The sequence below is a fragment of the Sorex fumeus genome, unplaced genomic scaffold (genome assembly GCF_029834395.1).
Source record: "Sorex fumeus unplaced genomic scaffold, SorFum_2.1 ptg000036l, whole genome shotgun sequence".
Taxonomy (NCBI): Eukaryota; Metazoa; Chordata; class Mammalia; order Eulipotyphla; family Soricidae; genus Sorex; species Sorex fumeus.
Genome location: NW_026606093.1, coordinates 2,730,961 through 2,748,434, shown reverse-complemented (window position 1 = coordinate 2,748,434; position 17,474 = coordinate 2,730,961). Strand labels below are relative to the sequence as shown.

Genomic DNA, 17,474 nt, shown 5'->3' with positions numbered 1-17,474 from the left:
CAGCTGTAGTTTTTAACTTAATAATGGGAACAGGGAGAATGGCAACAGGAGAGGCATGCTTGGTGAAATTCTCCTGGATGGTGGGAAGAATAAAATACCATCTTATAACTCAAATATGTTGAGATCATGCACATATCTGAGATGTTCACACTTCTCAGGTTGTTTTACTTTTCCAAGAAAGTGAGACTTGGAAATAATCAGAATAATCTGTTTTTCAGATTATTTCTCATCTCTTGAGAAATTCAATACAGAAAGTTCTAAAATTAAGTCAGATTCTACTTTCTTGGGAAGCCATTCTTTGTCCTTCTACACATCACGTTATGACTGCTGGTAAAGCTAATTTCAAGTTTTCCCAGATTCAGGTCAACTTTTCTTGAAGTTTGGAATTGTTAAAAAAACATTTTGGGATTTGGTTTGATTCTCTTTGCCTGTGTTCCTCAGAGAAGTCAGGTGCTCGACTTCTCTTATCTAATCATAGTACAGGATTTCTTCTCTTAATTATGACGGTATTGCTCTAACACCAAACATAAGATCTTGCTTGATCAATATTTGTGAAGTGAATAAATGAATAAATAGATAAGAGTTATAAAAGTTTTTAATAGTAAATTGCCCTGTTAAAAATCCCATATCTGACAATTAATGCTTGGTCTAGACAAACAGGAACTTAAATGGTTCTCCAAAAAATGAAGAAAGCCACATATATGCCTAAATGAGGAAGTATGGAAATATTGCCAAAGTATGAGATTAAACCATGATTTATATGGATATGGAAAATGAAAGAAGTGTGTGAGTAACCAGAAGCTATCATTTTAATGTTCAAGTTATGAAAGATCACATTTTACATTAGTGGATGGCTAACAAGAAGAGAGGGTATTTTTGTTCCTACTTTTGTCATGCTTTTGTCTCTTGTTTTGTATTTGCATCGTGTGTTGACCTACATTTGGTAACACAAGAATATAGGATACTTTCAAACATGTTTAAATATATTCTGTTTTCAATATAAATGAATGACTTCTTAAATGACCAGAGAGACTTGGTTTGAGACAGAACAGGACATGCTAACAAAGGAAGAAGCTAGTAAAATTAATCAAGCCAACCAACTTAAAACTTTTAAGTTGAAATAAATATTCAACTTATATTTGCTCTTGCTAACCAGTTAATTATATCTTGTCCCTGTTCACATTCTTAAACAGATATTTAAGTTGGAAGTCTCATATGGGGAATAATCATCAGGAGTAAAACAATGGTAAATACAGCATAAAACATTATGTAGTGTTCTTTTCCTATAGTATCAATAATTTGGTATGTTAAAGGAAAGAAATATAAAAAAAGCCATTAATTTCAATAAAACTTTATGGACTGTCAGCTTAAAGTTACACTCTTAGTTTAACTACTACATACCAAAAGTATTCACTAATGATGCTAAAAATATGGAGAAAATGATAGTGAAAGATTTTGTAAGGTTTTGTCATCACCAATTTCAGCCATAATTTTGGTATATGTGGTAAATATCTTGAAGTATTTTAATAGATTTGGCTTGTCCAATTCCAGAAGTTACGAAATAAGAGGGGAAAGTAATAGTATAGATGCAGGCTTGAAAGAGGGGCAGAAGGGAAACTGAGGACAGGGTGGTGGGAAATGTAGATTGGCGAAAGGAGGGGTGATGAACAGTCTGAACTGAAACCCAATCACAACTTTTAACTGTGTGTCTTATGGTGAGTCAATAAAAATTAATAGTACAGATGACATCATTATAATTCACAACAGTATTTCCTTTTGGGATGTTCTATTCAAAACAAGATCAAGGGTGGTAGGTGTGGCTCAGGGGTGAAATGTCTGCCTTGCATGTGTGAGACTCTGCATTCATTTCCCAATATCGAAAAAAAAGGGCAAAATGTTTGGTATCATTTAAGCAAAATTAAATTTAGCAGCTATAATACTCAATTTAACAGGAATACATATAAAATCTGGAAGCTTAATGTTAACATCACATATACACTCTGCACACAGGCGTTAGCAATCAGTTGAAAACCTGTAGTGAACAAACTATGTGACTTAACAGCTATTTATATAACAAGGACTTGAGATTTTCGTTTGTCAGCATGAACTAGGATTTTGTAACTGTGTGGAATTTATAGGAATGTGGATGTGATTAATCTGGAAAAGATAAAATAAGCTGAAGAATAAATTTGAAAGACTATTTTCAGATATTTGAGTAACTGATGAAAAGAATAATAATAAAGCACAGAAATTTAGAAAGCAGAGAAAAGTTTCAGGGCCAATGACAGAAAACCTGTAACTATCAACCTGTGCTAATTTATTAATATGGGAGATAATTATTTACATAATCAGAGTGAACTTTGGTCACAAAACTAAGGGGAGGCTCACGAGATAAGATCAGAGGAACTATTTTTTTCCTGCAGTCTACAGAAGTTCGCTAAATATTAATCTCATTTGTTTGAACCTCTTAGAACAATAACTATTAAAAAATATGGCAAGTTCGTGTCCAAATTTGTAAGTTGGGGCCAGAGGTGTTTTCAGAGAACAACGTCTGCCTAGGTAAACTCTAGATAACCAGATTTGATGGAGAGGGGATCAGACCTGCTTTGGGACTTCAGTCAATTTCTTTTCTGTTCCTCTTACTTCTGAACTAAGTTCTTCTGTCATCTGACAGCTGTGAACTCTGTGCTTCTTTTCTTTGGAATCTCCATCTCCTGGACTTCTCATCCAAAGTGCTCAGAAAAGAGTGATACCTCTGTACTGTATGCACTAGTACGGACACTCCTGTTTATCCTAACGCAGTACAGCCTCATTCCCTTGTGAGGGCTGAAGAAGAGCTTCCTTGGAGAGAAGTAGCTTGGAGCCAGCTGGTGTAGCTGCATCTGTGTTTGGTTTCAGGGGAATGTTCTGGTCCACCAGGGACCATGTCCTTGTGCTTCCCTTAAATCTAATGACCACCTTCTGATGAGATAGAAAGAGATGCATAGAAACAATCATCGTATATTCACAACAGAATACACTCAGCTATTAGGGGAAAAAATGAAATCTCCTTTTGCTACTACACGAATGAAATTGGAAGGATGATGTTAAGTGACATATCAAAAATGGAAAGACTAATAGGAATGACCTCACTCAAATATGGTATATGAAGAAAACCATAAAGGGAAAAGATAATTTCCAATGAAAACAAGCCCTTTTCAAGGAGTTTGGAGATAGCTCAGGGGCAAAAAAAAGCGTTTTCTTTGTATGCAGCTGCACTTCTGATCCATGGTAGAGTCCACATGTTCTGGGGATGGTCACACTGGCTTTGATCTTTGGAATCCACGTAGTGTTCTTTCTAGTGCACAGTATCCAGGTGTACATAAACATTGAAACTAAATCATGTGACTCCCCAGGACCATGTGACTGTGTTGTCAGCATCGCACTATTTGTGCAACATCCTGTCCTACAACAACAAAACAGCAGCAACCAAGGGAAGGTGAAATAAAATCCCAATCTTCAGATTCTGACCACAGAATTGGGGTTACCAAGTCTTGGTGAAATGGAGTGAAAAGGTACACTAGACTATAAGGAAGGCAAATTGGTAGTTCATTGGGTGGTTGTTGTGGTGTGGTAACATTGTATGCTTCAAACATAAATATTTTAACTCTTGCAACTGACCAAGTAATAGGCACATTACAGAAAACATTTATCTAATACTTTTACATCCTAAGCTCGGAGAGCCTGGCAAGTTCCCTGTGGCGTATTTGATATGCCAAACACAGTAACAACAAAGTCTCCAATGGAGACGTTACTGGGCCCGCTCGAGCAAATCGACGATCAACGGGAGGGCCTTTACCTTTTACCTTTACCTTACATCCTAAGAGTAAATATCAAGTTATTTGATGAATATATGATGCTCTGAGTATGAAGGTGAAATGTACACTCTGATTTCTTCTTAAAGCTTTCGGATGAATTGCTAAGAGTTAAATTAAGCACTCTTTGTTACTTTTGTTACTTTTGTCTGAGTTAGGACCTGATATATTTCTTTAATCTCTTAGAGAAGAGCATGTAAAATTTTAATAAGATAATTTATCCTTTTTAGTATTTTTTTTTTTTTTGCTTTTTGGGTCACACCTGGCTTTGCACAGGGTTTACTCCTGGCTCATGCACTGAGGAATTACTTCTGGCGGTGCTCAGGGGACCATATGGGATGCTGGGAATCGAACCCAGGTTGGCCGTGTGCAAGGCAAATGCCCTACCTGCTGTGCTATCGCTCCAGCCCCCTTTTTAGTATTTTCTAACGTCGCAGATTAACATAAAATCGGGTCATGTCCCTTGAGAAAAATGGAGGTAGACAGTAAAATATATGTGAAGAAAGAACTCTGCTGTAGCTCTATAGCAGAGAGTTCCTTCTATATGAAGCAGCATTTCTAGGCCAGAAGGCCAGCACAGGGCCAAGGCAGGATCTGGGTATTTCTAGGAACAGACTGGGATGACTTTCCTAGAACAAACTAGAGAAGTGCTTCACTGTGATAGGTAAGAGGCTAAGTGGAAATACTTGGATGACGAAAAAGTGCCTTTCAAGGAAGTAATTAATGTATTTTATTTAAGGGAAGAGCTGGGAATAAAGTCCTACTCCTTAAGTCTTGGGTTGTGTATCATCCTTGATAGAGATTTGGGAGAGAGAAGAAGAATCTTTCTAGGAAGAAAGGGCGTCTAAAGTTTATTGACTTAGATCTTATGGTTATAGTAAGACAAGTACCCAACTTGTATTTAAAGTTCATTTTAATTTCCATTTATTTTCTGGGATACTATCTATGAGTTTCAAGTGGAACTGAAGGAGGCTGGGGACACAGTTCAAAGTGGATGGAGTGCACGCCTTATATATACCAGACTCTTCCCTGATAACACATTCCCACCCTCACCAGCACCGTTGAACTCACACAGTTGGGCCATGTGTGTTTGGAAGTCACTCCTCAGGTACCTGAGCCTGAGAAAGAAGAACTCTATAAAAAATTAAGAGTAGAACTTAAGAACCTGTAAATTGTTCTTCAGGTATTTGATGTTTTATATAAAAATGTGTCATGAAATCAAGAAATATGTGTCATTCAAGAAATATTTATTGATTATTTATGACCTACCAATTACTGTTCTCCATCCTAGGTTTGTAGCACTGAACAAAATGAAATTAAAGTGGACTCATGTTTGCTACCTGTGCTTTCATGATGAATCTGTATTACTCTGATGAGATAAATCTTTTATCCACAGGCAGCTTACTCGAACGCAGAAACCCAACCATGGGGAAATTCACCTTTGTAGCAAGAGCTTCTTAAATTCCTCATCCCAACTCACTGATAACAAAATAACTATACTAAAAGAGATAATTATTGAATAGTTCCTATGTGTTAAGCATCCAGATAAAATTTTTATTAAATTATCTCATTTAAGCCTTGCAAGAATCCTAGGAGGCAGTTTTTTTTTCATTATCTACAATTTGTATATAGTTGGCAACTTCAGCAAAGAGAACAGATACATTGTTAAGATCATACAGTTTATAAGTAGTAAGACAAGAATTTAAATATGACTTTCAAAACAATTTTACCTTTGGATAATAAAGGAGAAGGGTAAATAGAAGAAAATAAGAAAATAGACAGAAATTGTAATTAGTTTCTCTATAAGAATGGTTAAGTTGGTGTGTAACTTTTTTCCTCCAGGACCAGAGAGTTAGTAAAATGGGTTGCACACAAGGGTTTAATCCTTAGTACTAGTTGGTTCTGTGAATATCATTTGGAGTGTCCTCGAGCACAGAGCCAGGAAAATTCCCCATGCACCACTAAGTGTACCAATAACTAATTTTTGCCCTCCAGATACTTATATAAGTATTGTAGAACAGGAACACACGTATACAGACACACATAAAATATACACTAACTTGGATCTTATTAGTTGTTAAATTTTCAACATGGAAAAAATATATAAAGTGGATGATTCTAATGACCTGATTAATAAAATTTCAAATACAGTACTCTGAGCAGTATGATGTCTTTATCACTTCAGGATTAACTTGTTGCAAAATATGTTTAAAGACTTCTTTTGAGCTAATAGGGGTTTTAGCTAAATTCAGTAAGATCATTTGTCACTTGTCAGCCTGTTGGCCTTTGATCTGCTCCAGCTGGTGCCTGTAACGTCTCCATTAGTCCTTGTCACTTGCTAGGGTAGCCCAATGGCATCTGCTCTCTCCAGGAACACAAAGAGCCTCAAACTGTTTGTTCAGGGTTTTGACGAAGAAGTATGACTTCTCGTAGGTGGGTGGCCACACATTCTTTTGATGTCCCATGGAATCCAGTTGGTAACAGCTCTAGTCTAGCAGTCATCTCTAAATTGCATTATGTGTCCAGCCCATCTGATTATTGATACCTTGGCAAACAAGACAGTGTCCCTGATTCTTGATCATAGACAGAGGTCTGAAGTGTAATATTCTAAGCATAGCTCTTTCGATTCCTCTTTGGGAGATCCGAATGGTGTTCTTGTCCTGTTTTCATAGGGCCCAGGTCTCTGAGGCATATGTTAGTGCAGGGAGAACGAGTCAAAAAGAAGTGCCCAGAGCCGGACGTTCTTTATCCTCTTAACAACTTCTTCAACGTTCTTGAAGGTGTTCCATGCCACTCTCTTCCTCCTGCGCAGTTCTGGCACCAAGTCGTTCCTCATGTTGAATTCTCAACCCAGGTACACAGAGTTGCTACATTTAGAGATGTTTGTTCCGTTGAGAACAAATGGAACACCAGGGACTAGTTCATTTCTCATGAACATTGTTTTGGTGAGATTCATCTGCAGTCTGACCTTTCCACACTCACAGTCAAAGTCAGCCAGGATTTGTGGCGCTTGGCTAATGTTTGGTGTTATTAGAACGATGTCACCAGTGAAGCAGAGGTGGTGTAGTTGCTGACCATCTAACTTCACTCTCATTTCTTCCCATTCCAGTCGTTGCATGACATTCTCGAGGGTCGCACTGAAGAGTTTCAGTGAAATGGCATCACCCTGTTGAACCCTTCTCTTTACATCAATGATCACTTCCTTGTAGAATGGTGAGATCATGATGGTGAATCCATAATACAGCTTGCAAAGGATCCTGATGTACTGAGTTTGAACACCCTGTTTGGCTTAGGCTTCGATGACTGCTTCAGTCTCAACAGAATCAAAGGCCTTCTTTAAATTGATGAACGTTAGACAGGGCAGCATCTTGAACTTTCATGAAACCTCAGTGAGCTTGGTAACTGTGTGGATATGGTCGATTGTGCTGAATCCTTTATAGAACCCGGCTTGCTCCAATGGTTGTCCTTAATCTAGTGTTCTGCCTATTCTATTCAGGATGACTCGAGTGAAAACTTGTAGACGACGTACAGCAGGCAGATTGGGCAATAGTTGCCATTGTCGTGGATATCTCCCTTGTACAACAGAACGGTCATTCTTGTTTTCCATTGAGTTCAATGGAAAATTTCCATTGAGTTCAATGGAAAACTGAATCCAAGTACCTTGGATTCAGACAGGTAGTGAGTGAAGAGCTGAGCCAGTGTATTGACGAGTACCGGTGGCAGGTTCTTCAAGTGTTCAGGTCTGACCTTGTCTGGACCGGATGCTATTCGCTTCTTTACCAACAAAATGGCATGTCAGATTTTGGAATGGAGAACATTGGGAATGACATAACCATCCTGTGGAATTTGATATGTGGGCAGGTGGACGTGGCTATTGAAGAGATCTGAGTAGAAGTTGTGGATAATCTTCTCCATTGCCCTTCTGGAAGATGTGATAGATCCATCAGGACATCAGAGGGCAGTCATCTTGGTCTTGTAGTTGGCAAAGGACAGGCGAGCATTGTGAAGACTTTGCCCAGCTTCTGACGCATCAGCCAACACTGCTGCTCTTCTCTCTTTGAGGTCTTCCTTTATCATTTCTCTTCACAACTTTGCAAGCTCGGACCTTACCTTGTGATTTGCCTGAAGCTCGCACCAAATCACGTTGGCAAATGAGCTCGAGAGTTTCCAAAGACAGGCATCTGTTTGTGGCTTTCCCACTCTTGGCATTCCACATGCAGTCATGGAGGTGCTGAACCAGTCGATCATATTCCTCGTCGATGTTGTCAATGGAGGTATCTTCTCATGTTGCTGCAATAGTGCCAAAGAGCTCCCAGTTGGTGGTCATTCTGGGAGTTCTCTTCTTAAACTTTGCAGCCCTTTCTCCCCACTCCATGAAGTAGAATTTTGCATGAAGGAGACAGTGATCTGATCCAGTTTGGAATTTTGGGACAACAGCAACATCGGTCAGGCAAAACTGTCAATTGAATATGATGTGGTCAATTTTGTTGTGGAACTGTCCGCCAGGAGACTCCCATGTCCAACATCTGGGTTCGGCCTTCTGCAACTGTGAGACCATGGGTGGTCTTGTCAACATGATGAACTTAGACAGTCTGTCACCCTGTTCGTTCCATTCTAGGCCATGTGTCCCGATGTGGAGTTCTTCGGCTGATCTTCTCGGTCCTATCTTGGCATTAAAATCACTGAGGATGATCTTGTAGAAGGTGTGGTCTTCTTTATAGAACCTTTCCAACTCCATGTAGAATTTCTCAATTTCTTCTTCATCGTAGTTGAATGTAGGTGCATAGATGACGAAGATAGAAACTTCCAGGAGTGAGCCACATCTATTCAAGCGTAATCGACCAATTCGAGTTGTTAGGCATTCAAATGAATCAATGCTCATGGCCAAGTTTGTGTTGAAAAGGACACCGACACCACTGACGCCTCTATTGTTGCATGTTCTGAGGAACAGTTCTTCTCCAGTGTTGAAAAGGGTTTGATGTGATTACATCATGATAGAAGGCTTCGATCATGATCATCTCACATCGATAAGTAAGATATTGAAAAATAATTATTAAAGTTTATTTTCTTGCGTAATTTATCAATTGATCACCACAAACCCAGTAATGTCTCACAACAAATTGTGAGACTTGTTGTTACTGTGTTTGGCATATCGAATACGTCACAGGTAGCTTGCCAGACACAGCTCTTGGTAGCTTGACGGGCTCTCCCAGAGGGGCAGAGAAATTGAACTCAGTTCGGTAGCATGCAAGGCAAATACCCTACCCGCTGTGTTATCACTCCAGCCCATAAACAGACTATATTATTAAAATATTTTTCATTTTAAGATACATGTAACAAATGAAAAATATATTTTTCCAGTTCTCATATAGTTTCAATTAAGATCATGTAGATAATTTTCATCAGAGTACTTCAATTAACATTTTACTGTAAGCATTTTATATATGACTCCATTTAAAATAAAAACCATTGGAACTGGAGAGATAGTACCAGAGTTAGGGTGAATGCCTGTGAATGTCTGCGTCCAACCCACAGTCATCCCTAACACCTATGGCTTCTGAGCATTGCTGGGGACAGTTCCAGAGGGCCCTGAGCACTGTGGTGAGAATCACTGCACACTTGCATCCTCATATTGAACTCAGGGGGTCTCAGTTTTCCTTAGCACTGCTAGTGAATCCCCCAATTTTTTTGAGGCAGAAAAAGGCCAAAGCTGTTGATACAGTTCTAGACTTAAATTGATTAGATAGCAAATCTAGATTTAAATTGATTAGATAGAAAATCTTCTATATTAAAATCAATAAGTATAAAAATCAACTTATGTCAAACTTGTAATGTCTTGTTCGCGGGGCTGTCACATCCTTGTCTAAGAATTTATTAAGCTTGCTGCTTTAGGAGGTGTCCAGAGACTTGAGAATCTGTGGTCTGGGTCAATGAGTCAACTTTGCAAAGGCTGTGGATGGTGGGTGTGGCTGCTGGGACTTCGGGAAGTGTGGGGCTTGGTGGGTGACTACTCACCCCAACCAAAATCACACCAAAGTTCTGAGCCTGGGCACTGAGTACCTGAAGTCACTCATAGATTGGCATCTCTGCAGAGAATATTCATGAAGCAGTGGAGTTGAGTTCTCGGTGTGGCTGCAGGGAGGTGGTAGGGGAGCGGCTGCCCAAGCTCCAGCTGGGTGGGTATTCAGCCTGCCTGGATTCTGAGGGCGCCCAGGGAGTTAGCAGCTATGGGACCAGTGATTCCATGAGTTTTAGCTGTTTGTAGGCATCTCCTGGGGAATTTCATAAGTCCCCCAAATAAAAAGAGATAAAATAATGATGATATAGAGAAGTTTGCCTATAAAAAAAGATAAAATAATGATGATATAGAGAAGTTTGCCTATCAATTTAAGACTGAATTAGGAGGGGTCTGGAACTCATAGCACTGTAGCACTGTCCTCCCGTTGTTCATCGATTTGCTCGAGCAAGCACCAGTAACGTCTCACAACAAATAGTGAGACTTGTTGTTACTGTTTTTGGCATATTGAATATGCCACGGGGAGCTTGCCAGGCTTTGCCCTGCGGGCAAGATACTCTGGGCAGCTTGCCGGGCTCTCCAAGAGGGGTGGAGGAATCGAATTTGAGTCGACCATGTTGGCTGTGTGCAAGGCAAACGCCCTTTTGGTGATTGTGTGAAATTCTTGTGCAGTACTATCAAGGACTTTTATTTGTCTTAAGTGAATATGAGTCCTGACAGAAATAGAATATCGCCAAGGTAGGTAGCAATTTAGTCAATACCCCGTGTTTGCAGTACTACAAACCGACAGTAGGTGGAAGTCTAGTACTGCGCCTTTCTACAGCTTTTGAAAACCTGGCAGACAGAGGCAAGATCTGGAATCTAAACTAACAAATTTCATCAAAGTTTGCATGTGCAACCCCCAAAAGAATTCATCTCCAGAAAGACTTGGAAAGACTGAGGAAATTCCTCCCTATAAGAATCTAAAACACAAAGACTGGGTGAGGAAGGTAGCTGAGAATAAAGAAAGAAAGAAAGAAAGAAAGAAAGAAAGAAAGAAAGAAAGAAAGAAAGAAAGAAAGAAAGAGAGAGGGAGGGGAAGGGAGGGAGGGAGGGAGGAGGGAGAGAGGAAGGAAGGAAGGAAGGAAGGACCAACAGAAATGGAAGTATATGTATATGGATATATATACATATATACAAACACAATTTATTTTTATTTTTTTATTTTTTTGCTTTTTGGGTCACACCTGGCAATGCACAGGGATTACTTCTGGCTCTGCACTCAGGAGTTACTCCTGGCGGTGCTCAGGGGATGCTGAGCATATGGGATGCTGGGAATCGATCTCAGGTCGGCCACGTGCAAGGCAAATGCCCTACCCACTGTGCTATCTCTCCAGCACCCCCACACACACAATTTAAAGTAAACAAGTCTCCTGCCCCCGTGCCTGGCTATTCCTTGCCGGGGCCCCTTGGAGGGGAGCGGGTTGAGCTTTCCTCCCCGCCCTGGCCAGGGCGCCGGCGGCCAAAGACCTCCAGGACCAGCCACCACCATGCTGAGACCACTCTCCGCACACCTGAAGGTACTGGCAGAGGAACAAAGCCACGTGGGTTCCGGGGCCGAGATCTCCAAGCCTACTCGGATTGGAGTCGAGCATCCTCCACCCAGATCCTCCAAATTCCAGTAGGTGGGGGTCACACCCACCAACTGGCCCCCTGGCGCCGTGTAATCCCATCAGCGGCCAAGACTCTGAGACTATAAAAACCAGCTCCTGGAACCGCACGGCCGCGACATCTTATTGTGACATCTCATTCCTACTTTGACAAACTGGCAGGCTACCGAATGTAGCCTGCCCACACGGCAGAGTCTGGCAAACTCCCCGTGGCGTACCCAATATGCCAAATACCAGTAACAATGATGGGTCTCATTCTCCTAAAGAGCCTTGAATATAACCTCAGGGCCAGGATGAAGGAGATGTTACTGGGGCCTGCTCGAGGCAATCGACGAATAACAGAAAAAAACAACAATCCAGGGAAATATGTTCCACTCAAAAAATAAATTAGACCTTTAGAACTCAATCTTAAAGAAATGGCAATATATGAATTATCAAAGAATCAAAATAACTGTGATAAAGTTGTTAAATAAGTTAAAAGATCCCAACATGGATAAATGAAATCAGAACCATGATGTATAAAATTGTTGATATCAACAAATAGAAAACATGAATAAGAATCAAATTCTGGAACTGAAGAGCATAATGAATAAGTTGAAAGAAAAAAACACTAGAGGGACTTAACAGCATAATTTGACCAATCAGAAGAAAGAATTGCTAAATTTAGAAGAAAGACTTTTCAAAAAGCTGGGCCAGAGAAGCCAAGAGGAATAAAAAAAATAGTGGGGATGGGGAATTAGATAATAATGACTATACTCCATGGCTTCAGAGAATAGCATCAAATGCACTGAGCGTCTTAGAAGGAGAATAGGGAAGAGAGCCAGCCAGACTCTGGAGAATGGGGAAACAAGGATACTGGAGCTTTGACAATGTGCGTGGTGTGGTAAAATTGTGGTCCTAAAATATATAAGCATTATACTCTAGAAAAGCAAGCTAGCTCAATAAATGCACATAAGGAAAAAAATTAAAAAGAAGTCAGAGAGAGAGTACAATGGACAGGCAGGATGTTTGCCCCACATGTGACTGGCCCAGGTTTGAGCCCAGTCACCTCGTATGGTTCCCTGAGCCCCTCAGGATTCATCCCTGAGTGCAGAGCCAAGTTAGAGTATGCCTTGAGCACAGGCAGGGGTGGCTCCCTGCTCCCCACCCCACCTAAAACAAAGTGGCTAAGCATCTTTTAAATTGGAGAGGAAAGAACATATAGTTTCTAGAAATTCAAAGAATTACTAGGGTAAATCCAAGGCCTACCTTAATATACATCATTTTACTATGACAAAAGTCATAGAATCTTGAGAAGAACACACAAAAAAATTTACTTGGCACATTAAGGGCAGTTCTACTGGACTGTCAGCCAATTTCTGGGCAGAAACCTTGCAGAATAAAGGAAATGGGATAATGTATTCAAATAGTTCAAAGGAAAAAACCCTTTAACCAAGGATGCTGTTTCAAGCAAAACAGTTTTTAAAAACTGAAGGTGAGCCCAAGCTGCAGCAATAGCGACGCATTGAGAAAGGCTAGTGCTTGGGCTCCATCCAACGTTTTCTGGGTTGAGCGGCTTTGCAGCAGTGACACATCCTGTTTTCTTTCAACATGTTTGACCACCTGATTCCCTAGGTCTTCCAGAACTGCTTTTCAACACAGTACCACTGCTTCTCCATGACCATGCTTGCAGGGCCCAATGACAGGTCAGATGTGGAGAAAGGAGGGAAGATAATGATGCCACCCTTAGCCCTCCATCAACTCAGCCCACTTAACATTACTTACCCCACATTATTCAAACTGACCAACAAGAACTCAGATCACATGACACTGCGGTGTGCTGGAGTGTGTAGCTGATGAGGTAATCTGCGACCTTCCACACTGGATGATGCAGAATTTGCTACTGGCAGAAGGGGGCCTGGTTCAGTTCGAGTGCAAACCTTCAAGTGACCACGTACTCCAAATTCCAGCCTCAGAGCCCTGACTTCCTGGACATCACCAACTCCAAAGCAGTGTTGGAAAACACATGGAGAAACTTTGCCTGCCTGACCTCCGGGGATCTGATTGCGATCAACTCTAACACTGTATCAGTGTCATCCCGTTGTTCAACGATTTGCTCGATCAGGTGCCAGTAACAGCTCCCTTTGTCCCTGTCATACGCTTGTCTAGCTCGATGGCTCTTTCAGGGTCAGGGGAATGAGGACCATCATTGTTACTGTACTTGGCATATCGAGTACGCCATGGGTAGCTTGCCAGGCTCTGCCATGCAGGCGGGACACTCTCAGTAGCTTGCTGGGCTCTCCGAGAGGGATGGAGGCTTTTGGGGCAGCCTCTTATCTCTTTTACAGGTGTTCCCAGTCAGGCATATGTGCGGGCAGGATACTCTCAGTAGCATGCCGGGTTCTCTGAGAGCGAGAACTAGACAATAAGAGGTCCATTGTGATTGGGAATATTATTATTCCCCATTATAATAATAATTAAATATTCTTGAGATTCAATAATGATTCCCATATGTCATCAGGTGACAGTATTCATCTACAATGAGAAAATTTTTATTAATTTTATTGAATCACCATGAGATTGTTATAAACTTTCATGTTTGGGTTACAATCACGCAATGATCAAACACCCATCTCTCCACCAGTGCACATTCCCCACCACCAATATCCCTGGTATAACACACCTTTCCCACCCTCCCACTGCATTCATGGCAGAAAATATTCCCCATACTCTCTCTCTCCACTTTTGGGCATTATAGTTTGCAATACAGACACTAAGAGGTTATCATGTTTGGCCCTTTATCTACTTTCTACACACATCTCCCATCCCGACCGATTCCTCCAGCCATCATTTTCTTAGTGATCTCTTCTCTATTCCAGCTGCCTTCTCCCCTTTGCTCATGAGGCAGGCTTCCAGCTATGGAGCAATCTGTCTGTCCCGTGTATCTACTGTCCTTAGGAGTCAGCCTTATGTTATGTTGTTTTATACTCCACAATGAGTGCGGTCCTTCTATGTCTGTCCCTCTCTTTCTGACTCATTTCACTTAGCATGATACTCTCATGTCTATCCATTTATAAGCAAAGTTCATGACTTCATCTCTTCTGACAGCGGCATCATATTCCATTGTGTAGATGTATCAAAGTACAATGAGAAAATTTATGAACTGTGAGTGATGGAGACTAAGTCACCTGACCAGTCCATGTCCATCATTGATTGTGACATGAATGTCGACTTTGATGCTCCACTGGGCTACAAAGAATCTGAAAGACAAGTCCCGCACGAAGAGTCCACTGAAAATGAAGCTGACCATAGTGGCTATGTGGGTGAGCTGGGCTTCTGGGCTTCCTCTGGCTCTGGGAACAGATCGGATGGGAAGAAGAAAGGTGTGGAGCCCAGTCCTTCCCCAGTCAAGCCGGAGATAGTAAGGGAAGAATTCCCAGTTATGAATTTAAGGTTAGTAAGATCTCTTTCATCAGAAATTCAAGACCTCAGGTCAAAAAGATTGAAGAGGATGAAGCTGGGGGCAGATTCGTTGCATTCTCTGGAGAAGGGCAGTCCTTATGCAAAAAAGGAAGAAAGCCTTAAATTGGAACTATTGGCTGGCTGGAAAATAAAAGAATTGATAGCAACATAAAGGCTTTTAGTTACTGGCTCTGACCGGGATGAAACTATATCTGGATGCTCTGTGACTTTCGGTTAGCTTAGAGTTACCTAAAAATGACCGCATTTGACATTGAAGTAGAATAGCAAGACTTCATGATGTGTGCTTGGTTTGGGGAAAGAGAAAAACCAACCCTGTTGCTGAGAGACTGAAATTTCTCAATTTCAGCTTCTCGGTTTCAGCTCAGAGGGGCCCACTCCCACTCACTCCCGCCAAAGTCTCTTCGTACTTCCTGACAAAGGACAGTGGAGGGAGTTTAATTGCTCTGATTTGAAGTGTTCTCTTTTTCACTTTCACTGCCATCCTGTTAATCATTGATTACTCGAGCGGGCACCAGTAGTGTCTCCATTTGTCCCAGCCCTGAGATTTTAGCATCATAAACTTTATACTCTCTCTCCACGGATGCGGCACGCCAGCTGGATGTCCTTGGGTATAATGGTGACGCGTTTGGTGGGGAATGCGCAGAGGTTGGTGTCCTCAAAGAGCCTCACCAAGTGGGCCTTGCACGCCTCCCGCAGCACAATGATGGCCCAGCTCTGGGAGTGCAGGTCAGTTTTGAGGTCCTGCACGATCTTGCACACCAGCCACTGGAACAGCATCTGGTGGATCTCACGCAGTGCCAAGGTGTCTGACCAGTAGCAGTGTGGCTTCTTCACACCACCCGTGGCTGGCGTGCTCTTGCAGGGTGCCTCGATGGACAGCTACTTGCGGGGCACCTTCCCACCCACTGACTTGTGTGCCTTCTGCTTAGTACGAGTCCTCTCCTTTTTCCCAACTCAGCTAGAGACTCCTTCAGGGTTAGGGAAATGAGACCCATTTTAGCTACTCTTGTTGACATATTTGGTACCTCTCGGGAGGCTTGCCAGGCTCTGCCATGTGGGCTGGGTACCCTCCGTAGCTGACTGGGCTCTCTGGGTGGAAGATGGAGGTTTTGGGGGCGATATCTAACCATCCCAGGAGATTCCTAAAGCAGGCTTCATGGCTAATTTCAACAAGGTCTTAGTTTGGGGGAAGGAAGAAGCTCTGACCAATGAAACATCTCTGAGGAAAGTGGACCTCTTCAGCTGCCCTTCTCAATCTCCATACCTTAGAGGCCAGAACAAGCTCATTTTCAAACCCAGTCTCACTTTGGAGGATGTGCAGGCGGAAAACCCCCAAGTGCATGGAGGCCGGTACCACCCAGAAGAGTGTAGGGCTGCCCGGCGGGTGGCCATGTCATCCCACACAGGAACCGGGAGAAGCACCTCACTTACCTGCTGAGCACCTCCATCCCTTCCTTGCAGAGGCAGCAGCTGGAGTATGGCATTTGCATCATCCACCAGGCTGGAAGCAAAATGTTCAGTCGAGCCAAACTCTTGAATGTGGCTTATATAGAAGCTCTCAAGGATGAAAACTGGAACTGCTTCATAGTCCATGATGTTGACCTGGTGCCCGAGAATGACTTGGATGACTTTTTCAGTTTATCCTTTCTTTTTCCTGGTCCGTAGCTTAGACGTTGCCTCAGGCCTTAGTGGGGGGTGGTTTAAATAGATGCTCTGTACAGTGTTTATTCCATTACTCTGGCTATAATTTAAGTATTTGAAGAAGGTTGTTTTGTTGTTTCCGTTGTTTTTTTTTTCTTCAAAAGAACTGTTCCTCAGAAGAAAAACCAATCAAAATGCCTTTCCACTTTTATTTTTATTTCATATGAAAATAACTGGTTCCTTAACAAGTATGTTCTATGATGAAACAATTTTGTGGCAAAGCACAAATGTGATTAGAACAAAAACGTGCTAACGGTATCTTCTTTATCCTTCCCTACATCCCAAGTCTGTTTTACTGTATTAAGTTATCCGAGGTTCTGCTAGCCTGTCATTTTTTAACTATAGTCTTTGGTCTCAGATATTCACTATGTGATATATTCTGACATGTTAATCCAGTTATTTAAATATCTTGTTCTCAAAATAAAACAGCCAATGATTTTAAAAACAAACAAAAATTTCAAGGTGAATTTAATGCTTTAAAAATTTAATTCTTTCCTAGAAAAGCATAAATTTAGAAGAAGCTTATTACTACTAGACATGTTCTATGAGAAATGCTGAAGAAAATAAAGTAAATGGATGCTAAATAGCAACATAAAAACCATATGAGAAAAAAAACTCTCTGGTAAAAGAAGGCATAAAATGAAGAAGCTTGTAGTATCACAATGTGGGTATGTGAATAACTTAATTAAAAGCAGAAGCAAATAAGCATGAGAGGTGATTATAAATCTTTTTAGTGGGCAGACAATTAAAATAGATAATTTGTATCATCAATAAAATAAAAAGGAATAGAGA

The 17,474-nt window shown here is 41.3% G+C and overlaps 1 protein-coding gene and 1 pseudogene across 1 annotated transcript; one reads left to right on the top strand and one right to left on the bottom strand.

The window, feature by feature from the left end:
- The first annotated feature begins 13,100 nt into the window (after positions 1-13,100).
- On the top strand, positions 13,101-15,344 carry LOC130027228 (ubiquitin recognition factor in ER-associated degradation protein 1-like; annotated as a pseudogene).
- Positions 15,345-15,542: 198 nt separating this feature from the next.
- LOC130027115 (histone H3.1-like) lies at positions 15,543-16,574 on the bottom strand. Its single transcript, XM_056117765.1, has 2 exons — positions 16,413-16,574; positions 15,543-15,860 (listed from the first exon to the last, which is right to left on the bottom strand). Exons 1-2 carry the CDS (start codon positions 16,572-16,574, stop codon positions 15,543-15,545), a joined length of 480 nt encoding a protein of 159 aa, XP_055973740.1.
- Positions 16,575-17,474: the final 900 nt, after the last annotated feature.